We start from the raw sequence: 14,294 nt of genomic DNA on the forward strand, positions 1-14,294 counted from the left end.
AGCTATCAAAAGCAAACCAATCCAGATTGGGATCCCTGTTTCAGCATGAACAAAAAAAGTGAAGAACACTTGACACATTATTTACTTCATCAAGATATTACCTCTCAATCCAATTTGGCACAAAACCAAAGTGTTTAATGAATTTATTGTTTGATTTAATGTTTGACTTGCAAGCCATTGAATTTGTGGCAGCTGGAAAGACATCTTTTCCCATTGGGCAAAAACTATCATCCACGCTCAGAGTTAAACTTGGTAACTATTTTCCCAGGTTTTGCGGAAGTCTGCCTACAAGATTGTCAAAGGAGAAGCAGAGAGTGTGGAGGTGACCGCGAATAACCTACAAGACTTTGTTGGGAAGCCCATCTTTACTGTGGATCGGATGTATGACATCACGCCTCCAGGAGTGGTCATGGGACTGGCGTGGACAGCGATGGGTAAATTAGCCTTTTTTTAAAAATGTTTTGCCAGCCTGTCATCCTTTGGCCGTAGTGTGTTTTATAAACAAATAGCAACAGGATATATGTTTAAAAAACTATTCAATGCATTACTATTGATTAATAAATGATTCAGTGTAACAAAAATGTGAGTGTATGTGGCTGTTGAAGCCTCCTTATCCATCTTGGCCAGAAGAAGCCTTTAATACTATCCAACCATGGAGGATTCATTGCGAAAGAAAGAGGCAAACAGCTTAGCTTTCTCTGACAAGTAAATATGTGTTTTGCAGTATTCACAGAGCGGATTATGCTGGCCCTACAGAAATTGAAAAGCTGTGTATTGAGGGATACGTAATGGTCTACAACCTTTGGTACAGAAGAAGCTAGGGAAAGTTATCCCTTTGGTAGCACCACTGTTAGATCCTCAATTCCTACTGTTAATTCAGCATATTTCTCCGTGAGTCATCTCCAAGGCTGAGTTTGGTATCTTAGTCAATCTCTACTGGCTTACATTTTTTTTTTTTTTTTTAAAGAGTCTGCATACTTGATTCCTTTGTGTTCTATCAGTTACAGAAAGCCTGGGTGTATTGCATTAATCTGCTGTTGTTGAGCAATCGTGCCTTCAAAAAGAGGCCTCTTGTTGCAAATTCAGGTGTGCGAAGCACTGAAGACTTTAGGAACAAGGCAGTGTTTAAGTTAAACATGAGTATAGCTGTTTTAGTTACAGTAGTAGATTGTTCCCACATTTAGGTGCCATTCCCATTAGGGTGTTTTACACACAGATTGCAAGAGGTTGCGTATCTCCATGTCTGAGGCAATAAAACCTCCACCCAAAAAGGTAAAAGTCGAGTGCTTTAAAGTCTATATGATCATGCAGCAAGTGAGAGCAGAGAGCTAAGAACTACAGAGTGTGGTCGAAATGCCTCATAGGGGAGTTATGCTGCAGCATTCTGCACTCTCTGCATTGGTCTAATCTGACACCTTTTAGGTGTGAAGAGAAACTGCTGCTGCTGCATTCCAAGCGTGGAAGAAGTGTGGAAACAATGGCTGACCCTTGTGTAGAAACGAAATAGTGGAAAAATCAGCTTAAAAGATTTATGTTGAAATAATCCACGCAATGATAGCTTAATACGGTTAGGGGAAAAAGGCTCAAGAAGCATCATTCACTACATCTATTTTTACAGTCTTGGAAAAAAACAATTGTTTCAAATATGGCTGCTGGCTATCAGAAGGAATTCAATTTCAATTTAACAAAAAAGAACAAAAGCTATTTGTCAGGCACATTTTTACAAAATAGAAATATTTTCTACTATGCTGTAGACAGTGTTTATGATTAATTTTGAGGTAATTGATCATGCAGGGAATTCTGGCATCAATGAACTTTAATTTGTGTGTGTAAGCTTTCTGTCCTTCTAAAAAGGGATCCCAGTAATGGCTGACGTGTCTATTTTGTTCTCTTAAGTCTTCTTTTTTTTCGCACGTCTCTTAGGTGGCTCCACTCTGTTCATTGAGACCTCCTTGCGACGGCTGCGGGATAAGGATAGCAAGGACGGCTCCCTTGAAGTAACTGGTCAGCTCGGTGATGTGATGAAGGAAAGTTGCAAAATTGCTTACACCTTTGCTCGTGCTTTCTTGATGAAGAAAGAGCCTTCCAATGAGTTCCTTTCAAATTCTCACATTCATTTGCACGTGCCAGAGGTAAGCACAATGCCGGAAAACATATCTCTCTGAAAGACAGATTGCAATCAAATACTTTCCGACTCCTAGACATTTTTACAGTAAGTTCAATTGGGATAGGGACAAAAGAGAAATTACTGAGGAAGCTTATCTCTGCTATCTGCCCCTATTACAGTCTTGCGTAACTCCAATCCAAACTCAACTGATACTTACAAATCCAGGTCGTCAGTAGGGACATGACCTCTTTTTTTAACATGATCTTTTTCATAATTTCTTGGTTTATTTCCACTCAGGGAGCAACACCAAAAGATGGGCCGAGCGCCGGTTGTACCATAGTCACTGCCCTTTTGTCCCTGGCTATGAATCGACCCTCGAGACAGAATGTAGCTATGACTGGAGAGGTATCTCTGACCGGGAAAATTCTTCCAGTTGGTGGAATCAAGGAGAAAACCATTGCTGTAAGACTTTTCTTTAAACTTTCCTTTAAATATATAATAAGTAAATGTCTCTATCATGCGCAAGGTGTTTGCAGAAGTCCAAGCTAACGTTAAAAGCAAATAGCAGGTTCCTGATCTCCAGCCTAATCGTATGCGCCTAAAGACCTGGCACATCGTCACTTAAAGATAAAGCTGCCTGCTGCTTTCTTCAGTGTCTATTTTACTGCTTCAGCACTAAATTTTCTGGTTTAATATAACTTGTATTTACATCAGCTCTTCTCTTACTCACCTATCTTAACTTGCCAGCCTGACCAATTGTTGATTGCTCTCTCCGAGGTGTTAGTACTACCTAGACCTAACCATCTTTCAGAGTGCATAAGAAGTTGTTTTGCTGGTAGCCGGAAATATTCAGAGCATTTGCTTCCAGGGAGTTATTTAGGGACTTCTTACATCTACCTAGTGCTCATGTCTCATTAAGTTCCATAAGCTTCTGCAGAAGGCATGTTTCTGAGTTTTTTGAACTCCCTGGAGTCTGCTTCTTCGTGTGCATGTTTTCCAATTGGTAATCCTGTGTAAATGTTCTTTGCCCATCTGCTGTAGTTTCCTTCTAAATTATTTCTAAAGGTCCTGAAAACCTGTTTTTGCCGTGCCTTCTCTCAGAAACATTCCTGATGCCTGTGAAATAGATACTTTTCTAACAAGATTTTCATAGTCCAACAGACCTAGAGGATTTTTTCTATTTATTATAAACTAGGACGTTTTTCTCCTCAGTGGAAGATTCCGCATTGAGTGTCTGTGATAGTTTTTTCATGGTGAAGAAGTCTCAAATGGGAAAGCCAAATGAAGCCTCAAGTTTCAGCGGATGAAAATTGGTGACCTGACTAAGACTGCCTCATTAGAAATGGCCCGTTCCCATTTATTAAAGCCTCCATCCTGGCTCTCATTGATGACCGTATCAGAGCGTAAAATGGATCCAAAATCAGCTTGTGTGTGGACAAGTTTGATCTCCACTCTACCGACTGTCATTGCCATAATAGTCCACGTGATCAAAGATCACCCTTGGGCATTACCTCCTGAGAGAAAGATTAGAAGACTTGAAAAAGGGGACAAGCAAATTATATTCACAGTTAAATTACATTGCCATGTAGACAGGCACATGTGAGTGATGGTATGTCGTTTCTTTATTTGCTTCTTGAATACACAGCAACCAAGGCCATTATGCAGGACCATTGTATTAGCAATCGCCATTATAGACGAGACACTAGCTTCAGACAATAGGCCAGAGGCGTTCTTCTGCCAAGACAGAGCGGAGTAGTTTTTGGAATGAGGTGCAGGAGAAATATTAAATATGTTAGTCGATATCATTACGGTCTTCGGAAATCACAAAAGTGAGGCACTGCTGAATCCATGACCCCTCATTTTTGCAGAGTGCCTATGATTTCCTTCAGTTTCCCTTGTTCCACTCTGCATAATTTTGTTGTTGTACAAATGAACAGCTCAACATCTTTTGTAAAACATATACATGACTCAAAATGAATAGTCTCTTGGCAGGATGCAGGTCCAGCAGGAGATAAAGATGGAGATTTGTAAGTCCTTCCTGAAAGAGATCAGAGGGGGACATCGGTTACAAATACTAAAGGGCCTTTAAAATATTGGCTATGTGTTTTAGTATAACCTTTAAGAATAGTGAGTTTGTTGTGGGTGAATGGACACACGATGCACAGGGGGTGACTTTTCATTACATAAAGTGGTGGCTGTACTAGGGAGACTGCGTGTCGGATGTAGCTGAACTATATTGTATTACAAGCCTCCATGACATTTGTTAGTCCAGCGCCATAAGTTTGCATTTTATTCTACACTCTGAAGCGCTCGTTTTTTAAATCATTCAGTTCCTCATGCCTAACTAAATTAAATGACCAGCCATATTGAAGGAATTGTCCTTCAATGTCACAGAATCGCTGCTTTTTAATGTCCCACTCCATTAGAAATGCTCCCTAACTTTGACTTGCATTAAAGTTTACTTTAGTCCTTACTAGTATCTGTAAACTTTGTCCAATCCTGCCCCTTCCTTGAGCTCTTAAGGCGCGCTCTAGTTGCAAGCCATCCATCTTTGCTCATATCCAGGTCATAGCTAGCTTTGGAAATATAAGTGTAAATATATTTATTGAGCAGTATTAAAAGCATTACATGTCCGCTTTTAAAACCTATGCATGCAAATTACGCAGAACAGAGGAGGGAGTATTACATTGCAACACAGATGCAAATCTTATGAGGAAGCAGCTGTGGTGGGATAAGAATTACATTTGACGATCAGAGACAGAGGGGTATCTTACATACTAAAACATATGAGTCAAAAAGAACTTTCCTGTATTGGGAATATACCTACTTGTCCCAGATTTGTTTTTAAAAACACCCAACTAATGAAATAATTATTACATCTACTTTGAGGAAATGGCTCCAACGATGATATGTTTCTGTCAATAGTCTTACATCTAGGACTGTGCAATGTTAAGTGTAACAAGCTTTACTATACGGTTACATTTTTATTACTTTATCTCAAGCAGTCTTTTTTCCTTTGTCATTTAACACGGTTATTCATCTGCTGCCACTTTTTATTTCACTTTTTTTTTATTTTGAGGCTGGCATATGTATCAATATTTGTTTAAAACAATATCTCATAAGTGACTGACTGACCATGTCTTGTGTTTCCTCTAGGCCAAAAGAGCTGGTGTCACATGTATCATTTTCCCCTCAGAGAACAAGAAGGATTACTTTGACCTAGCAGATTACATTACTGAGGGACTGGAGGTGCACTTTGTCGAACAGTACAGTGCAATTTATGACATTGTTTTTCCTACGGAGCCTTCGCATAGTGGATGAAAGAGAAGCATAACTTTCTATCTGGACTCGCCTCGTTGGCCAACAGAATCTAAACTGCTAGGTGCATCGAAGCTGAAGCAGTTTTTAATGTTACACCAGTTCTCAGATATTGCTGCTAAGCAGACAGTGAGATAAACTGACCACGGCTTAATTTACTATTGCCTATTTGTTCAGTGTATATTTCTTAATTTAGTAATGTATTAAATTAATTGAAAAAAATTACTTTTTTTTTTTTTTTTTTTAAGTAAATAAATATTTTCAAATCTTGTTGTGGACTCAGCCTTGGAGTATAGAGGGGGATGGCGAACTTAATGCATATTGTCTCATTTTGATACAACATCTAAATGCAACCATGTCGTGATTAGCCAATTATCCATCCATGGCTCTCATTCAAAAACTTGATGCATTCTTGGAGTTGGAGTTCTTGTCCCATCACTTGGACCAAAGCCCCCTAGATACCACGGACTGGAGGCATCATACCTCCAGTAACATGAAGACATCTGATAGTTGCACGATCAGTTTAAAGTGCCATGTTGGAAAACTACATTAATGGACCTGGTAGGAGAGTGTGCAGTTTTTCCTTGTCAATAGCCGTATTCGACAAATCCTTCAGGAGTTTGTCTCTGGCTTACCAAGAAGCCTTCTGACAGCCATGATAATCTCTCAAATAAACCTGTAAGAAATAGCTCTGAAAGAAACTGTTAGTTAAAAATTCCTTACCTTAGAATTACCTCCAGGCGTCAGACTGGATCCAGCAAGTTTTTCGTCAGCAGTACCCCTGTACGTCAGAAGGTGGAGTCTGTCGACTCAGTGTTCGTCGTTGACGTTGTGGTCGCCGAGATGACGTCGGGGTAGATACATAAACTCCGCCCTCACGTGCTGCAGTCAGTTCTTTCTTTTTCTGCGCCAGTACGCGCAGATCCGTAGAGAGTGGTACCTCCAGGCACTATTTGACTGACTTTTTCTCGACATTGTTTTTTGAGTCCATCGACTCCTGGTGCACGAGGGATGCCCAGCTTCAAGGCTTGCGGTTCCTGTAGCCAACTGATGTCGGTGACGGATCCGCACCGTGTGTGCCTCTCTTGCCTGGACCCGCGAACACAACTACAAGTCATGCTCCGACTGCCGGACCATGAATCTGAAGTCTTTGCGGGAGCAGTCCTGAAAGCTTCTCGACGCCCGGCAGTCGGCTCCGCGCCATTCGAGGTTCCGGTCGCGTAGAAGGTTGAGGAACCGGTCGCAAAGCCATCATCACTCTTCATTCAAGTCTTCGCACTAGGGATCATGCAAGTCGAAGCACAAGAATAAGTCGAAGAAGCATCGTCGCTCTTCGACTTCTCCCTGTCTGTCGGTTGACGCGACGAGGGATGCAGGTGGTGTCTCTCCCCCGGCTCCACGTGCGGAGCCCGAAAGTCCGACTCCGGGCTTCCCTCCCTTCCTGGACCCAGAGCAACCCCTGCCCAGCTTCGTCAATTTTACGAAGCAATGCATGCCATCTTTGGGCAGCCTGACTCTGCTGGCGTGCATTCGGGCCCCGCGGACTCAGCTGGGGGCCCTGGGCCTTCGACACCAGCGGCTCCAGCCTTGGCACCACAGTGTTCCTTAGATCCAGGCCCGGTCGACGTTGTTACGCCTCCCCTGGCGCAAATTCCGCCGACACCATGTCCTCAGCCTGCGTCGGCTGTGTCCCCAACCGACACCAACCCCGGCTTCCACATTGAGGTAGACACTGGGCCGGACCGGCATCGACAGACGCCGGATCCGGCGCTGACGGGTACTTTTGTGCCCCTGTTCCACCCTGGCTCTTTGAGACCAGATTGGCAGCCAGAGGAGAGTGAGGAGGGCTGGAAGGGGTCTGGAGACCCTTTAACCGACCAGTTAGGTTATGAACCAGACTGGAGAGAGGAACTGGGGGAAGCCAGGGGTCTGGATACCTCACCATACCGTGGCATGTTGTCTCCTACCCACTTTTCTCTCTCAACACCCCACCCCTGAGAGCTTGGTGGTCCAAGCCTCTACCTCCAAAGTCGCATTACCTAACTCACCACCTAATAGGGAATCCAAAAAGCTGGACCATCTTGGGAAGAAGATGTTTTCTTCCTCCAGCTTGGGACTGCGGTCTTTAAACACTGCATGTCTGTTGGGCCGTTAAACCCACTCTGTGTGGGACACAGTTGCGCAAGTGCTGCCTCAGTGCCTGAGCCATATTCTCTTGGGCAGTTGCCGAAGGGAGAGACGCAACTAAGTTTACCATCCGATGTGGGCTCGAAACCGCCGACTCACTAGGCAAGATGATTTCCACATCGGTAGCCCTTCGATGCTACGCCTGGTTGAGGTCGACTGGTTTTTCAGGGGATGTGCAATCCACTCTTAAGGACATGCCCTTTGATGGCCGTCGCCAATTCAGCAACAAGGCGCTTGAGCGCTTAAGGGCTCTCGGGCTACGGCCAGGTCGTTGTGGCTCTCCACCACCCGCCCTGTGCAGTCTGCCTTTCGCGGCTACAGAAGAGGTGCCCCGCCACGTCCTGCCCAGAGCCACAGGCCGGCGCAAGCTGTTCAGCCCCAGCACAGCTGGGGACGTGGGAACCACCTCCATGGTTCTGGGGGCCAGCGGGCGGGCCAGTCAGCCACAGCCCCCTCTGCAGCAGCCTCCAAACCTTCCTAGTCCGACCTTTCAGGACCACCTAACGCCAGTGGGTGGCAGGATTCGCCATCACCTCCCCCACTGGCGCACCATCACTTCGGACAGGTGGGTTTTGCAAATAGAAGGGGCTACTCCCTCCCTTTCGAGACTACCCCTCCCGGCATGTTGTCTCATTACCATCACATGTTGGAGGATCATCTGCCCCTTCTCCAACAGGAAGTTTTGGCACTCTTGGCCAAGGGAGCCATCAAGCAAGTTCCTGTCCCAGAAGTAGGTCGTGGTTGCTATTCCCACTACTTTCTGGTGCCCAAGAAGGACAAAGGCCTGCGTCCTATCTTGCATCTCAGGAACAGCAACCGCTTCCTCCGGAAGGAGAAGTTCAAAATGTTTACGCTAGCTCAGGTCCTGTTTGCCCTGGAGACTGGATGGTAGCGTTGGACTTGCAGGACGCTTATTTTCACATCCCCGTCCTGCCGGCTCATCGGCGTTACCTGCGGTTCAAGGTAGGCCGCAAGCACTTTCAGTTTACTGTGCTCCCCTTTGGCCTTACTAGCGCCCCTCGGGTGTTCAGGAAAGTGATAGAGGTGGTCACAGCTCATCTGCGCAGATCAGGGGTTCCAGTCGTCACCTATCTCGATGACTGGCTGTTGAAGGCGGGTTCGCCCCAGGCTGTCGTTTCCCACATCCAGATTACAGCCAACCTCCTGCATTCGCTGGGGTTCTTTATCAAAGTGCCAAAGTCACACCTGACTCCCTCTCAGAAGCGCCTCTTCATCGGAGCGGTTCTAGACACGACGCAATTTTGGGTCTATCCTCCCGAACAGCGAGTCCGGGGTATTCGGGCTATGATTCAGATCTTTTAGCCTCTATCCCGGGTTTGTCAGCATGACCCTCAGGCTACTGGGCCTAATGGCCTCCTGCATTATGCTGGTGGACCATGCCAGATGGCATAAGCGGGCTCTGAAGTTCAAATGGGCACAACATCAGGAGAACCTGTCTAATTGCGTCCAGATCTCGGAGGGCATTGCAAGCCAATTGCAGTGGTGGCTAACAAACCAGGATTGGGTCGACAGCAGATCCTTCTCCCTTCCCCAACCAGAGCTCACAGTGGTTATCGATGCATCACTTCTGGGATGAGGCGGCCACATGGGAGAGGCGGAGATCAGAGGCCTCTGGTCTCCGGCGGAGTACGGGCTCCACATCAACCTTCTGGAGCTTTGGGTGATTCGTCTTGCACTCAAAGCATTCCTTCCTTCCGAGGAAGAGTAGTGCAGGTGTTCATGGACAACACCACCGCCATGTGGTACTGCAACAAACAAGGTGGGTGTGGTCATGGACCCTATGTCAGGAGGCCCTCCGCCTCTGAACATGGCTGGAACATCAGGGCATATCCCTGGTGGTTCAACACCTGGCAGGTTCCCTGAACGCCAGGGCGGACAAACTCAGCTGCATGATGGATCACGAATAGCGTTTTCGCTCGGAGGTGGTGCAAGGTCTCTTTCGACAGTGGTAAGAGCCTTGGTTAGGTCTAACATGAACAAACCCTCGGGGTGTTTTCTAAGTGTGTAGAAGGCGCCTCCCAATTGTACGCTACTTTCGTAAGAACTATCTGTGCGGTGCAGAGGTGAGGGAAACCAACACCCTAAACCCTCAATCGGGGACCCTTGACTAGGTCCACTGTAGACAAAAACAGTAATCCTGAGCACACGCTATTTTCTTTAACAAGTTATGGTGTTATTCTACCACCTTGTATCCTTGTGAACCGGCAGTGACGAACTCAGCTGCAGGTGCATGATGGATCACAAATGGCGTCTTCGCTCGGAGGTGGTGCAAGGTCTCTTTCGACTGTGGAAAGAGCCTTGTTTAGATCTATTCGCCACCGAAGAGAACGTGCATTGTCAGCAATTCTGTGTGTTGGAATTTCCAAGGCGGCACTCGCTTGGTAATGCTTTTCGTCGCGAGTGGAGTTGCGGTCTTCTATACACCTTTCCGCCTATATCACTTCTGCAGAAGATCAAGCGCGACCGGGCCCAAGTCATTCTTGTGGCTCTTGATTGGGCACGAAGAGTCTGGTATCCCGAGCTGCTACACATGGCTATCGATCCTCCGATCAGACTGCCTCTTTGGGAGGATATTCTGCCGCAACAGCAGGGGACGGTCCTCCACCTCCTTGTGTGGAGATTGAGCGGCGGCAGCTGACGTTGTTTGACCTGCCCCCCGAAGTCTGCTATGTTATCTTGGCAGCCAGGTGTCCCTCCACTAAGACTGTGTACGCCTGCAGATGGAACAAATTTGTGGCATGGTGCACAGCAAAGGCTGTGAATCCCCTTTCTTAGGTTCTGTTGTTCCTCCTTTCTTTGGCCCAGCAGGGCTCTGCTCTGGGCACTCTAAAGGGCTGCTTCTCAGCCATTTCAGCCTTCATGATCAGCCTTCTCTTTTCAAGTCCTCTGTTGTAAATCTTTTCCTTAAGGGCATTACTCGTCTTTTTCCTCCTGTTCCCTTTGTAATGCCCCAGTGGGACTTGAACTTGGTTCTTACGTATCTTATATGCGCTCACTTTGAGCCGCTACATAACTGTCCTCTCAGGCTTCTAACTTTGAAAACTGCCTTTCTGGTGGCCATCACCTCTGCATGCAGGGTGAGTGAGCTACAAGTTATTTCTTCCAAGCCTCCTTTTCTGGCTGTTCATCCGGACAAGGTTGTTCTCAGAAATAGACCTTCCTTTCTTCCCAAGTAGGTTACATCTTTCCACATTGGCCAAACCATCACTTTGCCCACCTTTCTTTCCGCCTCCTTCAAAAGAGGAACAGAGGCTCCACTGTCTGGATCCAAAACTTTTGCTTTCCTTCTACTTGGATCGCACCAAACAATTCCGGGTGGACGACCAGCTCTTGGTTGGTTACGTGGGCGCTAAGAAATGTCGGGCTGTGCACAAACAGACCATCTCCATCTGTACATCAAAGCCTGCTATTCTTTGGCAAAGAAGGAGCCGCCAATGGGACTGCATGCCCATTCCACCAGGGGCCACAGTAGCTACTACTGATTTGGGAAGGGGAGTCCCCCTTAATGACATCTGCCAGGCAGCTACGTGGGCATCACTGCACACGTTCACAAAAACACTAGTTCCTGGACAGCCAAGTCTGAAGAGACGGCTTCTTTGGCCGTTCTGTTATCCAGGACTTTCTGGTGTGAACTTAGTTCACATACACACCTCCAGGGTTGGTATTGCTGGGGTATCTATTCTAAGGTAAGGTATCTATGACTAACTGTTTTTTTCAGATGAACAAGTTACTTACCTTCGGTAACAATATATCTGTAGGAAACAGGTTCGTTATAGATTCCTTACTGCCCCACCCATCCTCCCCGTTCTGCGAACTGACTTCTAGGGTTGAGGACTTCCTTTCAGGGCCTTAGTTTTGTGCACCAGTGGTCAGTGTCTGGCATGGCTCTGCGCTTCTGGCATGGAAATTGTGTACAGAACTGACGTCAGCGCGCAAGGGCAGCATCTATTTAGCTACTGCGATGTCATCTCGGCAACCACGCCGCCAACGACGAACGCGGAGTCGACCGACACCACCTTCCGACGTGCAGGCATACTGCTGATGAAAAACTTTCCGGATCCAGTCGGACACCTGGGGGTAATTCTAAGGTAAGCAATCTATAACTGACCTATGTTTCTTACGGATATATCGTTACCAAAGGTAAGTAACTTGTTTGTCTCTGCATAGAAGGCTTAACTCATGCAACATAAAAAACCATCTACAATGACCATGACCTCCAGTATCAGAAGAGAATGCTCAGAGGTTGACCATCAGCAGGGAACTGAAATAGGGATCACCTCAAAGGCCTGGGGAGCAAACGGGGGGGGGGGGGGGGGGGGGGGGGTGATGAACGTATCAAAAAAGACATCGGCTGCGTTGCAATGCACAGAAGAGCTGCTTTGACCCCCCTTAAATAAGGCTGTACGTGGAATGGGAACTGGATATGTGACGGCCATCCTAAATTAGTTTCTGAAACAACAACAACAAGCATTTACAATGCAATGGTCTCGGCAATATTATAGGTAGAGCTATTGGTATTGCTCATTATTTTTTTATCATTTTTGTATCCCTAAATAAATGGCATTGTCATTTCTATTGGCATTAGCTTTTTTTTGCATATGTGATACCTATTACATTAGCAGAGAGAGAGTGAGGTAGTGAGATAGAGAGAGTGAGGTATTGAAATAGAGAGTGAGGTAGTGAGAGAGAGTGAGGTAGATAGAGAGTGAGGTAGTGAGATAGAGAGTGAGGTGGATAGTTACCTGCATTACCTATAAGATTGTGTACAAATGTGTGGGGAAAGGAAAGTCGGGATAGGGTGTGGGAATAATAAGAAAGAAAAGCAAGTAAAAGGGTGGAAAGGAGGAAGAAAATGGAGTTTGTAAAGACAAAAGCAAAGAGAATGAAGTGCAATGGCGTAGAAGGGTGCCAGTGCCTTACTGCAAGCAAAGAAAAGGGATCCCCAGTACTATGGTTGGGAATTAAAAAGGAGCCATTACTATGGAGCAAGGGGCCCCCGTCACTCCTGGGCCCCGGGGCCAGTTTACAGTCTGCACCAATGATTTCCGATTACCGATGTATTGGTAAAGCAGAGAAGGTAGCGTGAAAACTGTGTGAGGGGACGTCAGTGACAGCAAAGTGAACGAGCATCGAGGTGTGTGGGGGAGGAGAGAGAGGAAAGAAATGTTGTATTGCGAGGTGCAGGAAAGGGGTTGAGTATGGGTAGTGTGAGGGGAAGGACGGAAGGTAGTGAGGGAAATGCGTTAAGAAGAAATGTGTTAGGAAAAAGTAGAGGGGAGGGAGACGGAGAAGTAAAGAAAAAAAGAGAGTGTGAGGTGTATGCGGGGCAAAATGAGATGAGGACAGAGGGAGAAGCGTGTCGGGAAATCAGGCCATTTCGAGATCTTAACAGCCATAAATAACCTACCCATATAGGGGCCCTTACGATGAAGAGAGGCCATGAGAAAGGCACGAGGCAGAACACGTTCATCACACACACCCCCACACACCTTCCCCGAAAAAGTGTGGGCCCGAGAGAGGCGCGAGACTCCTTTAACACAACACTAGGAGGCAACGGAGAGCGGGTGAAACGGACCAGCTCGGACAAGAGAGGCGCCCCGCTCTCTGACCAGAAGAGCCGAGGAGGACAAACAGAAGAAAAGAACCCCCATATCCCACCCGCAAAGTGCCCCATGAGCACCAAGAGATATGATAGGCACCAGGCATGATACTTCCATGACCAGATAGATACAGACTGGTATACGGCCCCTAGGCAGGAAACGGACCCAACACCCCTCCAACAGAGAGAAAGAGAGCAGTAAATCGGCGCGAAGCCCCCCTCCCCCACGGACAGAGTCGCTGGAAGTAGGGGCGCGGCTGGGGCTGCAGCACCCCTAGACTTGGGAACATTTCATAAAGATAATGGAAAACAGCAAAGCCATTCACTGCTCACGTCAGGCAGCACGAGCCGTTTGTTCAAATACACTGACAGTTAAATGGCAACAAGAGCTCTGCGAACCCCCGATACCGCTGCCCACCCCCTGCCATGTATGTCCACGTTCATGTTATTTGTCTTCAAATAAATAGCATTTGTTAAAAAGGTATTATCACTCTTGTGATCGGGTCAAGAGTGACGCAGTGAAAGGCGCCAACGTAAACAAATAAATCCCACTTAATTAAGGTTTACCAATATTGTAAATGTGCTTCTTTTGGCTGTTTTTATTGCAGATTGTGGTGGCAGGCAAGTTTCGAAATAGGAAAAAACACACACTCTCACAGAGAGCTGAAAAAAGAACAAGATGGCTTACCTTACTCGTGCACAACAGCAAGAAGATCCTCACGGCCAGACGATACATAAAAAATGGCGGATAGAAGCTTCCAAACTTTTTCTGATTCGGGGGCGTGTTCCTGCTGTTCGAAAAAGGGCGTGGCTAAAAAGTGGAAAGAACAGCAAGAAACACGCCCCCGAATCTGAAAAAGACGGAGCCTATTTGGAGGGACGGCTCTCTCCTCCAATGGCTGGCCTCCGTTTAGGAAGCCAGCCAATGGAGGAGAAGCAAAAAGAGAGGCGGGCTAAATAGCCACTCTAGGAAACATTAAATCTCGACTTCCGGTTCTGCCTTCGGCAGACCGGTAGTCCTCGACCTAAAAATAGTAAAAGGCATGCAAGATAGAATGGACT

The 14,294-nt window shown here is 46.5% G+C and overlaps 1 protein-coding gene across 1 annotated transcript in view; it reads left to right on the forward strand.

The window, feature by feature from the left end:
• The window catches only part of LONP1 (lon peptidase 1, mitochondrial), a 38,696-nt gene extending 33,002 nt beyond the window's left edge, over nucleotides 1–5,694 (forward strand). Inside the window, exons 15-18 of the mRNA XM_085640003.1 lie at nucleotides 269–434; nucleotides 1,924–2,132; nucleotides 2,405–2,569; nucleotides 5,264–5,694. Of these exons, the coding sequence (XP_085496129.1) occupies nucleotides 269–434; nucleotides 1,924–2,132; nucleotides 2,405–2,569; nucleotides 5,264–5,428 (705 nt within the window). The 3' untranslated portion in view covers nucleotides 5,429–5,694. The remainder of the gene's footprint in view (nucleotides 1–268; nucleotides 435–1,923; nucleotides 2,133–2,404; nucleotides 2,570–5,263) is intronic.
• Nucleotides 5,695–14,294: the final 8,600 nt, after the last annotated feature.

Source organism: Triturus cristatus, chromosome 12, assembly GCF_964204655.1.
Source record: "Triturus cristatus chromosome 12, aTriCri1.1, whole genome shotgun sequence".
NCBI classification, from domain to species: domain Eukaryota; kingdom Metazoa; phylum Chordata; class Amphibia; order Caudata; family Salamandridae; genus Triturus; species Triturus cristatus.